The sequence below is a fragment of the Notamacropus eugenii genome, chromosome 3, assembly GCF_028372415.1.
Source record: "Notamacropus eugenii isolate mMacEug1 chromosome 3, mMacEug1.pri_v2, whole genome shotgun sequence".
NCBI lineage: Eukaryota > Metazoa > Chordata > Mammalia > Diprotodontia > Macropodidae > Notamacropus > Notamacropus eugenii.
In genome coordinates this window covers 400883014-400904196 of record NC_092874.1, presented here as the reverse complement: position 1 = coordinate 400904196, position 21183 = coordinate 400883014, and the positions used below count along the sequence as shown (strand labels likewise).

General features: G+C 36.8%; 1 protein-coding gene and 1 pseudogene across 9 annotated transcripts in view; one reads left to right on the top strand and one right to left on the bottom strand.

Annotated features, from left to right (window-relative positions):
* Positions 1 to 2380: 2380 nt before the first annotated feature.
* Positions 2381 to 21183, bottom strand: part of LOC140497271 (uncharacterized) — a 31452-nt gene continuing 12649 nt past the window's right edge. For 3 of the 9 annotated variants that reach the window (XM_072598033.1, XM_072598035.1, XM_072598036.1), the window contains exons 4-6: positions 14007 to 14133; positions 13340 to 13435; positions 2381 to 11063 (exon numbers count right to left, since the gene is read on the bottom strand). In XM_072598033.1, coding sequence (XP_072454134.1) covers positions 9100 to 11063; positions 13340 to 13435; positions 14007 to 14133 — 2187 coding nt within the window. In that variant the 3' untranslated portion in view covers positions 2381 to 9099. The remainder of the gene's footprint in view (positions 11064 to 13339; positions 13436 to 14006; positions 14134 to 21183) is intronic. The other 6 variants (XR_011964596.1, XR_011964598.1, XR_011964595.1 and 3 more) reach the window with 6 other exon arrangements.
* On the top strand, positions 14886 to 18912 carry LOC140531160 (DNA repair protein XRCC3 pseudogene; annotated as a pseudogene).

The window sequence follows — 21183 nt, the reverse complement described above, 5'->3', positions numbered from 1 at the left end:
GAGAGAATTTGGGATGCAATTATAAACAATTAATTGTTTTTATTAATTTGTTAATTGAATTGAAAACAAATGCTACAATTTGCTTTTATATGCAGCTGGGAAGTAAGATACACAGGTAATGAGCCATAGAAATCTATCTTGCCCTACAAAAAAATAAAGGGGAAGGGAATGGCGGGGGAGTGATAGAAGGGAGGGCAGATTGGGGAAAGGGGTAATCAGAATCCATGCCTCCTTGGAGTCCAGGGTGGGGAGAGATGGGGAGAAAATTTGGAACTCCAAGTCTTGTGAAAGTGAATGTTGAAAATTAAAAATAAATTAATAAAAACATTTTAAATTTTTTTAGAAAAAGGAATTTATTAGCTGTATGACCTAAAGCAAGTTACCTTATGTCCCCATCTCCCAGGGTCATTGTGAGGATCATATGATTGTAAAGTGCTTAACATGATATGAATGTTAACTGTTTTTATTATTTCTTTAATTAGATGTAATTGCTTCATATTTGAAAACTTTATATGAGTTTTTAGATGTGATCAGTACACAATGCCAGTAGTGATGAGATGAATGATTTTCTGCATAAGATAATTTGGAAAAATTCATCTGCATTAAGTCTACCTGATGGGTAATGGCTTTTGTTTCAAGTTTTAATATTGTTTATAGTGTTATTATGCTTCTAAATTTTCTTATATTGTGCATTTTAGTAAACTATCAGCTGTGTTGTTAGAAAAGCAACTTCCCCTATAACCTAGATGTTGTTAGATTAAGAATTATACAGTTAAAGGAAGGTTAAAAAATGGGCTAGAAAGCCAATAGGTTATTTTATCAGTCGTGCTGACCACATGCTGTATTCATTCTGTAGCACTGTTAACAAAAAACTTAAACTTCCAGTTTTGCCTATATTTAAGAGGAAATTTCACCAAAAATTATTTGGCTATCACTTATGAAAATTAAGAGATTATTAACTAAATTACTGTCGTAATGTTAAATAAAACCTATCAAATGTTTACATAGGTATTTTTAAAAGGAAAATTGGTAAATGTACAAAGAAAAGACCTTGTAAAATCTCCTTTGTAAACTTACAAGGATTCTTGGAACCATCTAATGATAAATTTTTATCAACTCTCTGCAACAGTTTTCTGTGTTGTAGGATTCCTACTGAGTAAATGGTATACAAATAATCCTTGCACAAAATGGGGGTGTAATTTTCAAGCTTGCTTATGGTGTAGAGTGTTTCTTCAAAGGTTATGTGTATGTATGTGTGTGTGTATGTACATATATATATATCATATCTTTACTATCTATGTGGGATTCTAGGATGTAATTATTTTCTTGATTTGTACTAATATATTTTAAGACAAAAGATAAAGGATATTGGGTAAATTTTTTAAAGGCCTGGTAAATTTTTTAATTGGCTATTTTTTTTTTTTGGCTTAGAAAAACTGAATGTCCTTCCCATTGCAAATATTTTTTGACTAGAGGGGGTGGTACTTAGGAATTTGTGATGATTAGGAATTTATTTTGTTTTTATAATACTTTGGGGATTTATTTATGACACTAAAAGACATTTTATGCCACCTTAGTTTTGATAAATTCCAGTTTTAAAGATTTATTTTTTAAGGTGGAATAAAAGATATCTGTCAACTTAGAAGTTTCCAATCAATTTACTTCATGAAAGTTTAGTGATTACCATTTTAACATCAGGATAAAATTTAAGCTGTTTTTATGAAAGGGAATAATTTTTAGGAAGGAATGTTTAAGTAAAAAAAGTCTTTTGTAGAAGACTTTTGTGTGGTTTTTAGAAGGCCTACTAAATTTTATTTGTAAGTTAATTTATTGCACTAATTTGACTTTATTGTTTGAGGAAAAATCTTTTTTGGGACCCTGAATATTCTTTTTGGAATTTCATTATCAGGTTTTTTGTATCCTTGGACGGACCTTAAATGAACTTGAGAAAAATATCAGCAATCAACAGCTCAATGGGAGTGACATCTGAGATCTAATGCTAGTGAATGTCCATCCCTGGGAATAAGGTAGAGAGTTTACCTTGGGAAAGCTAAGGTTGGACTCTTCTTAATTCATTTTCCCATACAAGAAATCTGTCCACCTGGTTCCTTATGTTAGGCTACTTATAATGCTGTAGGCCTTTTGAGGACCAGTTTTGATGCTGTTATAACCATGTCCCTGCTTCTGACTCTCAAAGCAAATTTCTATTATTGGGTAGACAAACGGTGGAAGTTTGTTATTGTAACTAAATCTAATAGGGATGTCCACATGGTGTTTATTATTTAACAATAAAAACAATTCTAGCTACACATGCTGTACAAATTAACAGAATTAAAGTAAAATAATTAAGTTTATTGACTAAGACAATAAACCTCACAACTTTTCACAATTTTAAAAAAAGTTTTAATATTCTCTCCTTATGCATTTGTTTCACACAAAGTGGTATTAAGTTCACAAGATTTTAAACATAATCTTTAATTCAACATGAAACCACACTTTTATCACATCAAATATTAAGTGTACCTTTAACAAATAGCCCACTTTTTCAAGACTAGCCTTGATCATATCTCATAGGTTTTCAATGAGGGGTTTAAATTAAGCAAATTCCCAGGTCACTGGCACAAGTTTATATCTCTCTCACGTAAAGTTCTTCATTTACTGTGTGGCATGGTGCAAAATCCTATTGTAGCATTTTATCATCATTTGGGAATTTTTGCAATTCTGGAACAATTCTGCTTCCTAGGATGTCAACATATTTATCAAAGTCCATTCCCTCAAAGGGGACAAGACTCCCCACAAGTACACCAGAATTTAAAAAATCACCAAAGTGTTTTTGGGGTTGATATTTTATAGTTTGATGAAGATGCCCAGATTATACAAGTTCAATCAGTCTTCTTATGACAATGATGTTGGCATAGCTTGGAATGAAAAAGCATATTTCCTCAGTAAAAATTACCTTTTTCCCAATCTTCAGTATCCCAGGATTTTTATTCTCTTGCCCATGACAACTGCTTTCTTCTTCCTAGCAATCTGGTAGTAACTATTTTTACACTGTTTTCAATATTCTTCCAACTTCAAAAATCTTTTGCCATATTATCCAGAAAAGCAGTATCAAGCCCTTCAGCTGTCAGATTTCTTCAAAGGTCTGTTTTTTAAGAATTAATTAAGCTGCATAGTAGTAACAGTTTGTCTGTTGACATTGCTTTTAATTTTCTACCTCATTTTCCTCTGTGATTTAGTGTGATAGATCCTGTTTCATTGAGGTCTTGAATGAGCCTTAGAAGTTTTTTTCCCCACCCTAAAAATTGCCTCTATCACTCTACTAGTCATTGAAGTGTACTCTTTAAAAGGTACAACTTTTGTACCTTCCTTAGGATAATATTCATTCTTAGAAACTATAATATTTGAAAAAGAATTTTTAAAATATCAATGAAACACATGCATAGAATATAACAGAAAACTAACTACTGATAGGGAAACTAGCTCAATCCAGCTCATCTGGTAAAATCAGACATTCTGAGTCAGCTTAGTGTCAATAAAAACACATATACATGACCATACTTTTGCAAAATGAAATGTTATCAGAATTATTGCTATTCTCAAGTAATTCACATATTACTATATAGCAGTGAAATAGAAAATGAAATTGACAAATGTGGGCAACAGGAAGTAAAACTGTCTCTATTTGCAGATGGTATGATGGGCTTCCTATAGAATGCCAAAGATTCAACTAAAGTTATTATAAAAAATCACCAGCAGGAGGTAGAGAAAGGAATTCCATTCTAACAACTATAAAATGCAAACTATCTGGGAGTTAACCTACTAAAACATACTGAAGACATATAAATATCACTATCAAACACCCTTTACAGAAACAAATGAAGACTCAAACTAGAAAGATATTTGTTGTTCCTGGTCGGGCTGTGCCAGTACAAATTAGACTATATAAATTAGTTTACAAATATAATGCCATACCAAATGGTATAGATTTATATCTTGTACAATTCTTCCCATAATGGCTGGTTTCAGTAATTCTATCCCTCTGCCTTATTACATATTTAAGAATATGGTTTTGCTTCTTAAAATCCCTTAAATGCAAGTACTATCCTTCCTTATTCTGAGGAATGTAAATTAATGAATATTGCTTGTTATAAGATATATACATGCACATACATTTACACAGGTATATTTATAAATAAGCCCTATATCCTCTTGTTAGAATCTTTGTGTATTAGAAGTCTCATTCTCCCTCCCCTGTGGACTCTGGGGAGGAAAAAAAACCATAATCACTTACTTCTACATGGCCTTTGATTCTTGAGAGAATACCCCAAAGTCATTTTCCTGGCATTTGTCAGCTAATTGGCATATATCCAATGTTAACTGTTGGTTGTTTTTTGCTTTCACCCCTAAAACCAAACAAGAAAGTTACCTGCTTTTTGCTCAATAATTACTTTGCAAATATCCATCCAAGCCCAGAGAGCCTTAAGTACTTGGCATTGTAGAAAAGGGATGGAACATTCCCTCTCTTGCTCTAATCCTCTCCAACTAATTAATGTGCTTAAAGATCCCAAAATATAGATCTGGAATTACATTTCACAGAAAAATACTTTGTCTATCAATTTACTATACTGAAACCCTCTAAAGAGGAAAGAGTATCTAGAACACAAATCAGAAAAGGGACTTTACCAGAACAAAAAGAAAGTTGAGATTTTTAAGAACTGCTTTACCACAAAAACCTGGTGAGTTGCCACACCATTGGCCCAATCTAGCAGATTTAGAGGCTGACAATATACCACTCCTATCAATACTTGAGTGATAATAATCTCTTTTGGACATGTAACTCTTGTACATGTTTCCTTTTCCCACTCTGGTGTGAATACTTGAATAATTAGTCATTTGGAGGAGTATTTCATACCAAATGAAGAAACTGAAATGGGTAAGAAAAACTGATCAAGTCTCATTTTAAAATTCCTCAAATTCAAGGAGCTTTCATTCCAATAGCTGCAGTGAGTGGTCCAAACTTAACTACCAAGGGTAGCTTTACAGAGCCAGACAAAATGATAACAAAATATATCTGGAAGACAAAAGGTCAAGAATTTCAAGGAAAATAGAAAAAACAGAAAAGAGAGTCTAACTGATCCAATTAAACTGCAATACAAAGTGGTAATCATCAATAAGAGGTAGCCAGTGGCTGAATAGAGCACTGGACCTGGAGTCAGGAAGACCCAAGTTCAAATGCTATCTTAGACACTTGCTAACTGTGTGATCCTAGAAAAGTCACTTAACCTCTGTCTGACAAAATGGAGAATGAAAATGGCAAACCACTCCAGTGTCTTTGCCAAGAAAACCCCAAATGGGTCACAAAAGGTCGGTCATGACTGAAACAACTGAATACCAACAATCATCAGATAATTTGGTACTGGTTAAAATAGGTTTGTTAAGCAAGACTCAGAAGCAAGAGAACTTAGTAGTCAAGTGTTTAATAAGACCGGGAACACAGAAGTACTGGAATAAGAATTGCCTATTTGACAAGAACTGCTGGGAAAACTGGAAAGCAATTTGGCAGTAGTTTGATTTAAACCATATATCACCTATAATGCCTCCAAATGGATGTAATCTAAATATAAAAATCATATTGTAAAAATAAAAATTATCAAAGAAAGTACATACCTTACATAACTACATAGGACTAGAGAGGAAATTCTTAACCAAACAAGGGATAAAGGAAATTATAAAAGATAAAATAGACAACTTTAATTGTATAAAATGTAAAAAGCTTCTGCACAAAATCAATGAAGCTAGAATAAGAATCTATTAAATGGAAAAAAAAAACTTCACAGAAAATATACAATGTCACATAACCTAGATATTTAAGAAATTGACACAAATATTTTAAGAACAGTTAAGAGAACTTTGAGAATAATTCCCAAAAAGTGATCAAAGGATTTTTAACAGTTTTAAAAGAATACAAAATATCAGTTACCATATGAAAGGCTCCAATTAATAACAAAAATACACATTTAAACTGAGTAATCATCCCATATCCATGGGCTGGCTTGACAAATATCACAAAAGAAAGATATAGTTTCAATACTGAAGGGGCTCTGGGAACACTAGTACATTATTACACTGATGTTATATTTTTAAAAATTAGAAACTATGATCTTTTATTATATACAGCTTCTTAAAAGTATATATTTAACACAACAGTAACAACATTGCCCAGCTTGCAGTATGCCCTGTCCCCAGACTCCTTCTAAGGAGATTAAGGTTGAAACTGTGAACTGGTCAATTTGATGTCAAATCTTGACATAAGAAAGTCACATGGAAGAGTAGAAAGAAGATTTAGGTTTAAATCCCAACTTTGCTACTTGCTAGCTAAGGGATCTTCAGCAAGCCACTTAACCTAGCCTGGACCTGTTTTCTCATCTGGAAAGTGGGGTTAAAGAACTAGATGGTCTCTGAAGTTCCTTCCAGTTCTCTACCTATAGCTCTTGGCAGACAGGCTAGACAATAGCAAAAGAATGAGGTTTATGTTGTCCAAAATAGCCAATATATTTGTTTTGTTTATTTACGCTTTGTTGTAAGGAAAGGTTCTCTGATGGGGGAAGGAATCATTGGGAACTGACAGCAATGTAAAAAAAAAAAGCATCAATAAATATAGTACGATTTTTAGACAAGGGATAGAGGTGGCCACGAAAGATTAAATAGAAAATATCAATCGTATTAAAAGCTTTAGCAAGAAACAAGAGATATAAAGGATATAGGAATCGGTGCAGTACAGTGATGAGTAATGGCGTTAGAGCTAGAGGACACAGGTTCAAATCCTGTCCCTGAGCCGGGACCTCGATCTCCTCATCTCTAAAAGGGAGTGGAGTGCTGAACTATGTTCTCTGAGGTTCCTCCCAGTTTCTACATCCAATATGATAGTTTTAGCATTTATATTGAAACACAGTCTTCTCCTGGCAAAAAGGTACTGCACGAGATGGTCTCGTGGTCCCTTCTAGTTCTATATCTATGATCTCATGTTATCAAAGACATGTATTTTTTAAAAAAGGCAGATGTTCAGTCATGCAGCAGAAATAAAATATGACTGAACAACCTGTGCATTCCACTGCTATTTCAGTAATGTCAGAGAATTTAAATTAGGTCCCTAGCACACTGGGTGTAATACCTATGTTAAAGTTATGGGAAGACATCCAAAAGATTGGCAGGCATGGATAGAATACACTGTTGAATACTTACATAAGTGAGATTATAGATCCATTTGTGTATTAGAATATATATTAATTTACCTAGACAAAGAGAGAAATTAGATGAGGAGTTTGAGAAAAATAAAAAATGTAGAAGTAGTGATGGAGAACTTTAACTCTCCATACTCTCTACCAAAAGTAATACAAATGATCAGTTTGTGACTTGCTTCGATAATGATTTCAACCTTCAAAAAGCAGAGGAGCAATAAAGGAAATTGGTCATCTGAACTTAATTTTTCTCATCAGGAAAGAACCAACTAAACTTCTGAAGCAGAAATGATAGGAACCCTAGAGACTAATGGTCACTCCTTTACAGAGTTTGTGTTAGAGGAAATGGAAGCCAAGCAGAATTTGGTTTCTACCCGAGATTTTAGGAGAACAGAGTTCTCCTAGAGAGTTGAAAGAAAAAAAAGTGGGATCCAATGACCTATTACTTAGCCGAGGAAGTTAGCCCACAAGTAATGTAAAGCTCTCAGGAATACCCGTTCCAAAGATACAAGAAATTTCCAGTGAGGTGGGGAAAGAAAGTCTCAGTGTGGAGGAACACAGAACTCATCACTACAGCTCTTCAAAAGGCCAGTATGGAAGATGGAAGGAAGGACAACTGTGATATAACACAAAAAAATAGGACAGCCCTATAAATATTGTGTCAAGAGTACAAAAGTCTGGAATGAGCTGAGACTACCAATGAATGCGAGGGACAGCAAAAGGGTTATTTTAATTGGACTGTGGGTAAGAGGAAGATCAAAGAAGTAACTGCAGCTAAGAGTGGATAAGCTGATGGTAACATGATTTTTTAAATTTGTTTTTCATTGGAACTTAAACATTTCAATATACAACCAAAAAAAAGGAAATGTGAACTTCTCTTACATTTTTAAAGAACGGTAAATGTAACATCACTGAATCAAAACTGCCCTGCTTTTGTGTCCCTCTCCAAACTTTGTTCTGCTCTTGTGTATTTCTTAAAATGTTTCATTGATGTTTTTCTTCTCTTTTTGTGCCCCACCATCACTACCCACCTTCACTCCTGAGAGTCTCCCTCCAGCAGAAACCCTCAGTGTCTCAAAGTGTATGTCTCATTTTGTTCCACCAATCTATCACTTCTACAAGAAGTGAGCATACTTCATCATCAGAAGAGATGACTGTTAAATGACTGATTGATCTACTTACCTCTTTTATTGTTTTCTCTTTCAAGAAGATCTATGAATTGAGACTAGAAGAAAAATTAATAGCATCAAGTAAACCCAAGGTAAGTAAGGACACACTCAAGCAGCCTCTAGCTGAGTTCACATCACCAGTTGTTACATACTAGCATGCTAAATAAATTGGTAGTTCTGAAAATGGAGCCACCATCAATAATTTGTGAAAGTTTTAAGAAAAAAGCAAACACCCCATTGTAAAAAACAAACTAAAAGGGTCTGCAAACTGATCTATAAACAAATGAACTTAACTTCCATTCCCACATTAGCAGTAGGTGGTTCATAAGCCAGAAAAGTAAGTTAAACTAACTTAAAATTGGTGTGGTAAAAAAAAAAAAAAAAAAAAAGCTGATGTGGTTTTATCAAAAACCTTTTCTTATTTGACAAGGTAGTAGAGCATAACAATGCTGTAGACCAAAGGTATTACACCTCCTCTGGGGGTTTAACTAGATTAAAATGTAATTGGGAAATACTGAACCAAACAAAAATACAACACATTTAAAACATTACATTTTAAAACTAAGTCAATATGCTGGCACAGGGACCCTTATATACAGATTAGAGCACCCATTTCTATTTGACATCACTGCAGTAGACAGAAGCTACTTAGATTTCAGGAAAGCATTTTAATTCACTTCAACTTTAATTCACTTCAATTCACAAATGTTTATTAAGCTCCTACTAGGGGTAAGACACTGCTCTCCCAAATGAATTCTCTGATGTTGAAGAGCATATGCCCTCTGGGTAAAGGCTTTTCCACAGTCATTGCACTTAAAGGGTTTCTCTCCACTATGAGTAAGCAAATGTCGACTGAGGTGTGCCCTCTGGGTAAAGGCTTTCTCACATTCATTACATTTATAAGGTTTCTCTCCAGAATGAATTCTCTGATGTCGATTAAGGTCTGCCCATTTGGGGAAAATTTTCTCACATTCATTACATTTATAGGATTTCTCTCCAGAATGAATTCTTCGATGAATATTGAGCTGTGAAATCTGGCTATAGGCTTTTCCACATTCATTGCACTTAAAATGTTTCTCTCCATTATGAGTAAACTGATGTTGAGTTAGATGTGCTCTTTGGGTGAAAGCTTTCCCACATTCATTACATTTATAAGGTTTTTCTCCAGAATGAATTCTTTGATGTTGAGTAAGGCTTGCCCTCTGGGTAAAGGCTTTCCCACATTCATTACACTTATAAGATCTTTCTCCAGAATGAATTCTTAAGTGAATATTAAGCTGTGAAAACTGGCCATAGGCTTTCCCACATTCGTTACACTTAAATGGTTTCTCTCCACTATGAGTAAACTGATGCTGGGTAAGATGTGCCCTCTTGGTGAAGGCTTTCCCACATTCATTACATTTATAAGGTTTCTCTCCAGAATGAATTCTGTGATGCTGAGTAAGGCTTGCCCTCTGAGTAAAGGCTTTCCCACATTCATTACATTTGTAAGGTTTCTCTCCAGAATGAGTTCTCAGATGTCGAGTAAGTTCTGCCCACATGGGAAAGACTTTTGAACATTCATTACACTTATAGGATTTCTCTCCAGAATGAATCCTCTGATGAACGTTAAGCTGTGAAAGCTGGCTATAAGCTTTTCCGCATTCATTACATTTAAAAGGTTTAGATCCACTGTGAGTAAACATATGTTGAGTAAGGTGTGCCCTCTGGGTAAAGGCTTTCCCACATTCATTACATTTAAAAGGTTTCTCTCCAGAATGAATCCTCTGATGTTGAGTAAGGTTTGTCCTCTGAGTGAAGGCTTTCCCACAATCATTACAAATATAGGATCTCACACCAGAATGAATTCTTTGATGAATATTAAGCTGTGAGATCTGGATGAAGGCTTTCCCACACTGATAACATTTAAAAGGTTTTTCACCATTATGAGTAAATAGATGTTGAGTAAGATGTGCCCTCTGGGTGAAGGCCTTACCACATTCATTACATTTAAAAGGTTTCTCTCCAGAATGAATACGGTGATGCTGAGTAAGGCTTGCCCTCTGGGTAAAGGCTTTCCCACACTCATTACATTTATAGGGTTTTTCTCCAGAATGACCTGCATGATGAAGGTTAAATTGTGAAATCTGACTGAAGGCTTCCCCAAATTCATTATACATCAATCTATAATTCCCTGTGTAGATTTTTTGACATTTATTTAATTCTGAATTATCTTGGAAACTCTTTCCATGCGTGTCAAAGCTATAAAGGCTAGGGATTGTCTCATTTATTCTATTTGTATCCCCAGTACCTAAAACAGTGCCTGGTACATAATAGGCACCTAATAAATGATTGTCGATTGACTGATTTACTATAGGAACTCTCTGCTGTGTAACAAGGATTGAGCTCAGACTGAAGCATCCTCCAAATTCATTGTTTTCAGAGCTTCTCTCCATACTTAAAGTTTCTTCATGTGTGATTGTTACTTGTTTCAAATGTGTTTCCTGATGGCCCTGATGCCTCACTAATGAGCCATAACATTTACAAGCTTCTTCCAGTCTAGAGTCCCAGGAACTATGTCCCATAGTTCTTTCCATTAGTGTCTCCTGAGATGGTTCGTCTACAGTAGTTCCCCACATTGGAATAAACTCTGCTTCAGGTCCAATGTCCCAATCTGAAAGAAATTTGAAAATATAAACACTTTATTTGCTGGAAGAAATAAATTTATTGTCTCAAGAACAGAAAAAACCAAAATACAGAAAATGCTTCATGAAATAACTTGTATTTCTACAGCCCCTTTAATATCAATGAAGTGTTTTCATCACAGAAATGTTGCATGGTAATTATTACAATTATCATCACTGTAATTTTCTAGAAGGAGAAAGAGAAGCTTAATTAAATGATCTACCCACAGGGAAATAGCTAAAGGAACAGAAATGGGATTTGAACATAGTTCACCTAAAACCAATTCCAAAGCTCTTTCCCACTAAAGCAATGAGTGTATACTTTGTACTGTGTAGCTTATTAAGAGAGTGTTTAGAAAACTAAAAATACTATTTATAGATATATATCTGATAGAGTACAAGCTCTGGGAACTCCCCTGAACTCACCTAAGGTCATAAGCCTTTTGATGCGGTTCAGACTCTGGGAACTTCCTTGAATTCTCCTTGAATCTCCCCACTTACTGGCCACTTTTTGTCAATTCTCTTAGCAATTGAGAAAATTTCTTTCTCACGCTATAGATGAGGCAGACAAAAACTAATTATTAAATAAAGTATAAAGAAAAGTGAAAATGAAGAGGGGAACTGAAATGGGGGTGGGGTTTAGTTGTTTTCAGATAGGCTGTGAACCCTGACCTGACCAAGGAATTCAGGAGGGAAATTCGAATGTGGCTGGGATATTTTAAAAGGGCTTTTGTAATTATCTCAAGCTGTGCCTGCATCCACTAGGGGACTCTTTTTCACAAGTGATTAAGGGCCAGGTCACTCATCAGAAACGAATATCTTTTTTTCTAAATTCACTCATGGTCAGGTGGAATTCTTAGTAAGATGATTATTTCTCACAGTGGTCATGTTACACAGGTATTCTTGTTCAAGTATGGGTTGAACTATATGGTTTCTAAGACCTTTCAACTGTGATATTCCATGATACTATTCAATACCATCTCATAAGGGAAAGAGATATAAAATGAAGATTAAGAAAAGACCCTTGGATTTAAAGAGAATAAACCAGTGATGCCTTTTAAGAGGAGTTTCCAAAAATCAATGCATACTGAAGCCAGATTCCAGGGTATAAAGAAAGGAATATAACCAGAGGCAAAGTCCTTAACTTCCATAAGTCTCAGTTTGTTATTTGTAAAATGAGACAGTTGGAGATGGCCTCTAAGATCCCTTACCAACTCTAAATCTATGACCCTAGTTGAGTGTTGTGACATTAGAGATATGGGGCACACATTACTTGATAATAAAAATATATGTGAAAACTCAAACCAGCTGATTTCACCCCTTCTCCAAAAATCTATAAAGCTTTAAGGTATGGTTGCTGGAGTAACATTTTGAAAGTGTTTTCTCCCTGACTGACCATCTGAGCAAGTGTTGTTGTTCAGTTGTCTGAGTCATGTCTGCCTTTTCATGACCCCATTTGGGGTTTTTTTTTGGCAAAGACACTAGAGTGATTTGCCATTTCTTTCTCCAGCTCATTTTACAGATAAGGAAACTGAGGCAAACAGGGTTAAGTTCATGGGGTATAGGCTCTGGGAACCCCCCTGAACTCTCCTTGAAACTTCCCACTTGCTCTGGCGTTTCCCGAGGCCAAAAGCCTTTCATTATCCTTAAACCTAAATCTCTGTTACCCTTAACCTAGCCTAACCCTCCATTATTTGTTACCTCCAGGTAGCCTTCAGCTACTTCTCATCCTTAATTCCATTCTCTTGGTTCCTAGTGTCTGACCTCTAGTTACCTCATCTATGGGACACTCCCATCAAGACCTAAACCCCTCCTCTAGTCATCCCAGACTACTACACCACCCCTAGAACCCTCCCACAATCTTTCTGTATATAAGATCCATCTTGTCTCCATGAAGGTGCTCAGACTCAATCTAGCTGAGATTCAATCTGGCACGCTTGTCAATACTAGCATCACAAATGCTGAGGCTCCTCAAGAGTCTACCCAATATGGTGAATCATTAATAAACTTTGCTTTTCTTTGGCTGAAAGAAGACTTGGGTCAAATTCATTTGGGCAGAACCCAGTGTGTTGGTATTTTGGGGTCCCAAGCACCCCTAAATCTCAACAAAGTGACTTCTCCAAGGTCACACAGCTATTAAGTGTCTGAGGTTGGATTTGAACTCAGGGAGAGTCTTCCTGACTCCAGGCCTAGCACTCTATCCAATGTGCTATCCATCTGAGCAGGTGCTGGTTAATTCCCATTTGATAGTTTGTCATTCACTCACATGGGCAGATGATTCCTGGAGCTTCATTCTTCAGCAACCATGGCACCTCTCCATGCTCCAATTGGGAGTTCACATCTGGTTTGGAAACTGAAAGTCCTATTCATGGAAAGGAAAACAAAATGGACATCCACACCAAGGAAGGTGTCATTTCATAATATGATCCAAATCCTTTAATACTTTGTAAAGAGAAATATGCTAAGAAGACCCAAAGGAGATTTCAGAGGATTTCAGAAGGATATTCAGTAATGGGTTCTTAAACTCATAGGGAAAATGGATCATAGAATTGATTTCAGCTCATAAAGACACCTAAGTCCTTTATTTTTCCTCACAGACAAAAAGAAATCTGCTACTTCTGGGGTTATCTACACTAGAATCTGGGTAGGAAATCCTAGACAAAGAGAAGCAATTGACTGGGAAAGGACATTATAAAATATAGCAATGGAGAAGCGAAGTTGCTCCATTTTTAGTTCCACATGGCAAAAATTTTTAAATGGGGAAGAATGAATAGGAAAATCTTATAGATTGGCTCAAAATGATCTAAAAATTCCTGGCATCTATACAATAACTGAAAACTAAGTTAATACTTCTAACATGACAGAGTTCTGAATTATCAGTGAAGCAAAAACATCCCAAAGTGAAAACTGGGAGTCAAAACGGAAAGATTTACCGATAAAGACCAGGTTTCTATAGTTTTCCATCAGCACATCCCTACAGAGGTCCTGCTGACCAGGGTCCAGTTGCGTCCACTCTTCCCAAGTGAAGTCTGGGGCCACATCCTGGAATGTGATGGTTTCCTGAAAGAGCAAACATATTTCTGCTTGTCTAGGATGAACTCGCACCTTGCTGCTTGTTCACCACCACATCAATCATAACATGAAGCTGGCAGTGAAAGAAATGAATAGTGTGCATCATAAATGCTTTGGACACTGTTCAGGCTGCACAGTTATCCTAAATAATTTGTTATTGCATATTTATCTCCCACATATCACTTTACGTCATATTTAAGGAATAAAAGGACAATGCAATAGATCCTCTAATGATAAGGAGTTCATTTTCTTGGAGAACCACTGAATCCTATTAGCCAATGGGAACCTGCCTCCCATAAATAGTCCCTAAAGCTTGGTAGTGCTGAAAGTTCTTCCTGTTAATTTGCTGAAGTTCACCTTTATTCCTTGCTTTAGAAGTAGTAAGAATAAAAATTAAATAGGTAATGCACTTCCTTCCTAAACCTGTAGATTTAACAATCATAATTACAGAAATCACTCTCAAAGGAAGGAAAGAATGAATAGAAAACACACTTGGGCTGTCTGTCCCATTAGAAAATTCCATTTGGAAATCACTTACTAAATACCTACTACGTGCTAGGAGGTGGTAATATATAAAAAGTAAACTATCTCTGCTGTCAAGGACCTTACAGACAATTGGAGGTAAATAATATGTGCCAGATAAGTAAATGCAAAATAGATATAAATCAAATAAAGGCTCTAAATTAAAACCTAAAAGGAGCTAAAGATTACAAGAAATAGAGACAAGGAGTGAGAACACTATGGGTGTGAAGAACAGCCTGAGAAAACGTATGCAAGTAGGAGACAAAACCCAATTCAAAGTGAGCAGTAAAAGGAAACCAATTTGGTTGGAACATGAAAGTTGTTTTTTAAACAAATTTTATTAATATCTTTTATTATTTAAATTTCTGAAATTTCTCCCACTACCCTCACTTTCTCTTTCCAAAGAACTATCCCATACAACAAATAATATTTTTAAGAAAAAAAAGGCAAAAATCAGCAATATAACTTATATACAAAAAATCTGAAAATAGACACCATGTGCCACATCCATCAACCTTCCACCTCCACAAGGGAATGAGGTAGAGGAATTTTCTCATGACTCTTCTTTGAAAGCCTGCTTGCTTTTTGTAATTCTGTAATGTTCACGTTAGATTGTTGTGTCCTTTCCATTTACACTGTTGTGGTTGTGTGTATACATAAATATATTTTACTTTTACTCCATTCTGTACCAGAGCATGTAAATATTTCCATGCTTCTCCGTATTCATCAAATTCATCATTTCTTACCACACAGTAATATTCTAACACATTCACCTACCACAGCTTGTTTAGTTGTTGCCCAATTGAAGGGCATTCTCTTTTTTCCATTTTTTTTTTTTTTTGCTAAAGGCTGATGTAAATATTTTGGTGTATATAGGGACTTTCTTATCAATCAACTCTTTGAGGTGCAAGACTAGTAATAGAATCTCTGAGTCAAAGGTATTGGCATTTTAGTTCCTTTATTTGCATAATTCCAAATTGCTTTCCAAAATGTCTCTACCAATTTAACCTCCACCAGTGAGGAACTTCTGTTCCTGTTTTCCCATAATCCTTTAACAATGACTTTCTCAACTTTTGTCATCTTTGCCAATGTGAAAGTTGTGAGGTAAAACCTTAGGGTTGTTTGATGTGCATTTCTTTTAAGAATTCTTTGTTCATATCCTTTGATTACTTGTCTATTGGGAAATGAAGTAACACATATAACATTTTATTCAGTTTTGTAAAATATCCCTTTGATGAGGCAGACGGAGGTGTGGGCAGATGGTGTGCTGGGGCAGGTCCCCACTCCTGCCTGGGTCTAGGATGTCCTCTAGAGGGTGAGGTAAGAAAACTGAGGACCAGAAAGGGGTTATATTTATCCTAGAAGCAATCAGTGGGGACTTCCTGGAATCTTTTGAGCAGGAAAGAGAGTAGTTACACCAGTGAGGTTATGACCCTTGAAGTATTGAAGATATGTGTCATAGCCTCCTACCAGATTGTAGAGATTTCATGGAGACATTTAAGGAAAATTACTCTGGGGAATACTGAGACTGCATCGGTCGAGCGACCTTTCAAGCAACTGGAAACTGAGAGACTACTCAAATCTGTAGTATATACATTTTAGAAATGGATTGGGACCAACTAGAATTGAATCCTGGGGGGCGGAGCCAAGATGGCAGAGTAGAAAGACGCACATACACATAGCTCTGAACCCACAACCCATAGAATGGCTACAGGGAAGTAACTCACGGCGAATTCCGCACCCAGAGGCCACGGAACATTGGAGCGAGGGAGATTTCTGTTCCAGAGAGACCTGCAAACCTCTCGCGGGGGGTCCTTCGCGCCGCGGACTGGGCGCCGGGACTGGGAGCTGAGTGCAGCCCTGCCGCGGCCGCGGCACCGAGAGGAAAAGATCCGAGCAGGCTTCACAGACAGGATCTCCAGCGGCCACGCGGGTCCCTCCACCCACAGAGGGATCTGCAAACCTCTCGCAAAAGGTCCGTCGCGCTGCAGACACAAAGCCCAGCCCAGACCTGCTGCGGCCACGGCTGCGGCACCGAGAGAAACAGATCCGAGCAGGCTTCAGGGACGGGATCTCCAGCGGCCGCACAAGTCCCTCCACCCACAGGTGACAGGGGTGGGTGAGAGAGTCTCTTTGGCGGGTCGAGAGGGGAGTGGGGTGCCCCCATAATTCAGGCCCCCCCCCGGGAGGTAGAAGCTGAGAGGCGGCTGCAGACAGGGGCTCCCCAAGCGGGCGGGAGCTTGAATCCATTGCGGAAGGTCGGCACATAAACCCCCTGAGGGAACTGAGCCTGAGAGGTGGCCCTGCCCCGATCTCAGCACCAGATCATAATCTCATACTGAATAGCAGCCCTGCCCCCGCCAAAAGCCCTGAGGTTGGAAGCAGCATTTGAATCTCAGACCACAAACACGGGCTGGGAGGATCAGGAGGTGAGGTGGGTGTGAGGAAAATATTCAGAGGTCAAGTCACTGGCTGGGAAAATGCCCAGAAAAGGGAAAAGAAATAAGACTATAGAAGGTTACTTTCTTGGCGAACAGGCATTTCCTCCCTTCCTTTCTGATGAGGAAGAACAATGTTTACCATCAGGCAAAGACACAGAAATCAAGGCTTCTGTGTCCCAGCCCACCCAATGGGCTCAGGCCATGGAAGAGCTCAAAAAGAATTTTGAAAATCAAGTTCGAGAGGTGGAGGAAAAGCTGGGAAGAGAAATGAGAGACATGAAGTCAAAGCATGAACAGCAGATCAGCTCCCTGCTAAGGGAGACCCAAAAAAATGTTGAAGAAATTAACACCTTGAAAACTAGCCTAACTCAATTGGCAAAAGAGGTTCAAAAAGCCAATGAGGAGAAGAATGCTTTCAAAAGCAGAATTAGCCAAATGGAAAAGGAGATTCAAAAGCTTACTGAAGAAAATAGTTCTTTCAAAATTAGAATGGCACAGATGGAGGCTAATGACTTTATGCAAAACCAAGAAATCACAGAACAAAGAGAGAAGAATGGAAAAATGGAAGATAATGTGAAATATCTCATTGGAAAAACAACAGACCTGGAAAATAGATCCAGGAGAGACAATTTAAAAATTATGGGACTACCTGAAAGCCATGATCAAAAGAAGAGCCTAGACATCATCTTTCATGAAATTATCAAGGAAAACTGCCCTGAGATTCTAGAACCAGAGGGCAAAATAAATATCCAAGGAATCCACAGAACACCGCCTGAAAGAGATCCAAAAAGAGAAACTCCTAGAATTGAATCCTGAAGTTATCACTGCTGTTAAGAAAGACAAACTAAAATCAATAAAGGAAGTTTTGCACCTTTCTGGACAAAACTGTCCAGTATTGATTGAAAACAGTCTCATTAACACTAAGGAATAACTGTGTTCTGACAGCACTTCACATATATCAAGAAAAAGAGGACTTTCCAACACAGCATAAGAATCTAGGCTTTGGCTGCTCAATACTTAACAGACTTTTAAGAGGTAGTCTGCCCCTGGTGGGAATCACAGAGCTTGTTGGACAGTTTGGTTGGGAAGACTCAGATTGGCCTGAAGATCATACCCTTATGAGTATGGAGATTTACAGTCAGGTGTGATCTATATTTATACAAAGGATGTTTTCCCAGACAAGCATTTATAGCAGCTTATAGCACTGCAACATCAACTGAGGACACATGTTCCTGGCGAGATCACCAAGAAAATTAAATTTAGCAACTGTATCTTCATCAAACATAGGGCAAACATAGATACGTTGTTTCAATGCCATACTAAGAGGGCTCCCATCTTGCTATCTAGAGGAATGGTCCAATTGATCATCACTGACTCCACTGCTGCTCTGTTTTGCTGTAAATTTGGCATCCAGCAATCCATTACAAAAACCAAATGTTTACAGATGCTCAGAAGGAAGTTGTACCAATTAAGCGGTGGATTCCAGAGCCCAGTATTGTACATTAATCAGATAACACACAGTGGATGAGAGGGGCCTTGCTGGCACTAATCTGGATGTACTTGAGTTTCTCCAACACTTGGAATGACCTGGTCCAATCAGCTACTAATGAGGCTGATGGTCGTCCATCCTGTAAGTTTTCTAGAGATACAGATGCCTCAGCTACTAGAACTGTTGTTAGGACACTGAGTGTTATTTTTGCACCACATCTGCCCCAGTCTTATTGTCACTACACAGTCAATGCAGAGGATGTAAAAGGAGCAGAGTAGGCAGTTACTACAGTTACAGCAATTTAGAAGTGCAGGAGAAATGATACCTTCCATGAAAGCCTTTATTAATCTGCAGTTTGTGTTTATATATATATGCCTTCTGTAGACATACTACTAAGCCCTGTTTTCAAATAAAGTATTAACACTGAATAGTTTAATGTCATTCTGTTAGCTTCATGGGTTGGTCCAGAGAGGATTACATTGTTCATTTTTGTGGAAATTTTTTATAAACTAATTACTTCTTTCAGTGATCACACCATTGCAATAAACTAAAATTAGGACTGTGACCTCTGGAGGGCTGAGAACTATCAAGGTAGAGGCTACTTGAAAGATGTGAGCTACCTGCATTTGAGGAAAGAAATCTGTCAAATGCCCATCATAAGAATTATGACTTTTAGCTGCCATAGCTTTAAACTAGTCTTTAATGGTAAAGAATTTTCTAATGGCCTGAATTGCTTCTAAGGATAAAATATTTATTTGGTATTTAAAGCATTTAGCTTTCCAGATTTCGCATTAATTCCTCACTCTACATTCTAGACAAAATGGCCCAACTACAATCTCCCCGCCTTTCCTGTAAATGCTATTTCTTCTGCTTTGGTGCCTTGGCTCAGTCTATCCCCATATTCTCCTTCCTCCTTACTGAATTCCTGAATCCCTTCAAGTTTATCCCCATATTCTCCTTCCTCCTTACTGAATTCCTGAATCCCTTCAAGTTTATCCCCATATTCTCCTTCCTCCTTACTGAATTCCTGAATCCTTTCAAGTCTATCCCCATATTCTCCTTCCTCCTTACTGAATTCCTGAATCCTTTCAAGTCTATCCCCATATTCTCCTTCCTCCTTACTGAATTCCTGAATCCTTTCGAGGCTCCAGTTAGGTGCCACTGTAAACAAGACTTCTGCTGACTCTCCTCTCCAACCTCCATGATTAGTGTTTTTCCTCAACCTCATACATTTACCTGTACATGTTAAAGTTTCATTCCTCTCTCCTACCCCTCCCTATAAAATGTAAGCTCTTTGAGGACAGGCACTCTTCAGTTCTCTTATTTTTGTATCACTGCCCCATGCCTTGAACAAATGTTAGTGCTTAATAAATGTTTGCTAAATTAAAAAAAATATCCCTTTGATGATTGGTATAGCATAAAAACTAATTTCAGTAGTATGTAATTTTTATTATGCTGGCAAGACCCTGACATGAACAATGAGTATTTCTCCAATTATTTGTTAGTCTTTAATTCTTTAAGGAGGACACTGTAATAAAATCTATATTATTAATGTGTGTGACTTACTAAATCAATGTACAAGTATTTTATATTTTTGGTAGTTTACTGGCATTTCCCTTTCTCTCAGTGTCTCTTGGGTTTTGTTGTTATTACACAGAATGTTTTTGTGTTTTGTAAAATAAAACTTTTTGGTGGCCTGCAACCTTGAAGTTATTGTCTCAATTTTGTCTCAAAATTTGTCTCAATCTTTGCAGATTTCATAAGATTTCTAAAGTAAGCCATCGTACCATCATCAAATTGGGATAGCATTTTTATATCTTTCATTTCTTTCTCTTGTCATATTGCTGTTGCTAACATTCCTAGAATTATGTCAAATAATAAACAGCAAGGAAAGCAAGCATTCTTGCTTTACTCCTGTCCTTACTGAGAAAGCTCTTAATGCATCCCCACTGCACAATGCTTTTGCTTTTGGTCTTATATATTTCTTATGATGCCTTAAAAAAAAGGCCCCTCTATTGTTATACTTTGTAGGATTTTTAGTGTAAATTAATACTGTACTTTGTTAAAAACTTCTTCTGCATGTATTGAGATGTAGTTGTGGATGTTTTGTTTTTAATAAAATTATGTTGATTATTTTCCTAATGTTGAACTATCCTGGTATAAATCTAACATGATCATAACAAAAAATTCCTTAATTTTGTTGTTATAGTTGACAGGATCTTATTTTAAGATTTTTAATCAATATTCATTAATGATATTGACTTATAGTTCACCTTTTATGATTTATACCTTCTTGATTTAGGTATTAGGATTATATTTGTTGGACAAAAGAACTCTATTAGAGTGTTTTCTTTCTCAATTTCTGAAAATAATTTATGTAATATTAAAAGTTTAATAGAATTCTGTAAACCTGTCATGATGATAGAGTTTTTTCCTTCCTTCAGTAGTTCCTTTATTGCTAGTTCAGGGGCCTTGTCTGAGATTGGATTATTCAAGATCTTTATTTGGTCTTCTGTTAGTCTGAGTATTTTGTATTTTTAAGGTAGCACAGCCCTTTTTTTTGTTTTCTCAATTTTGATGGAAATT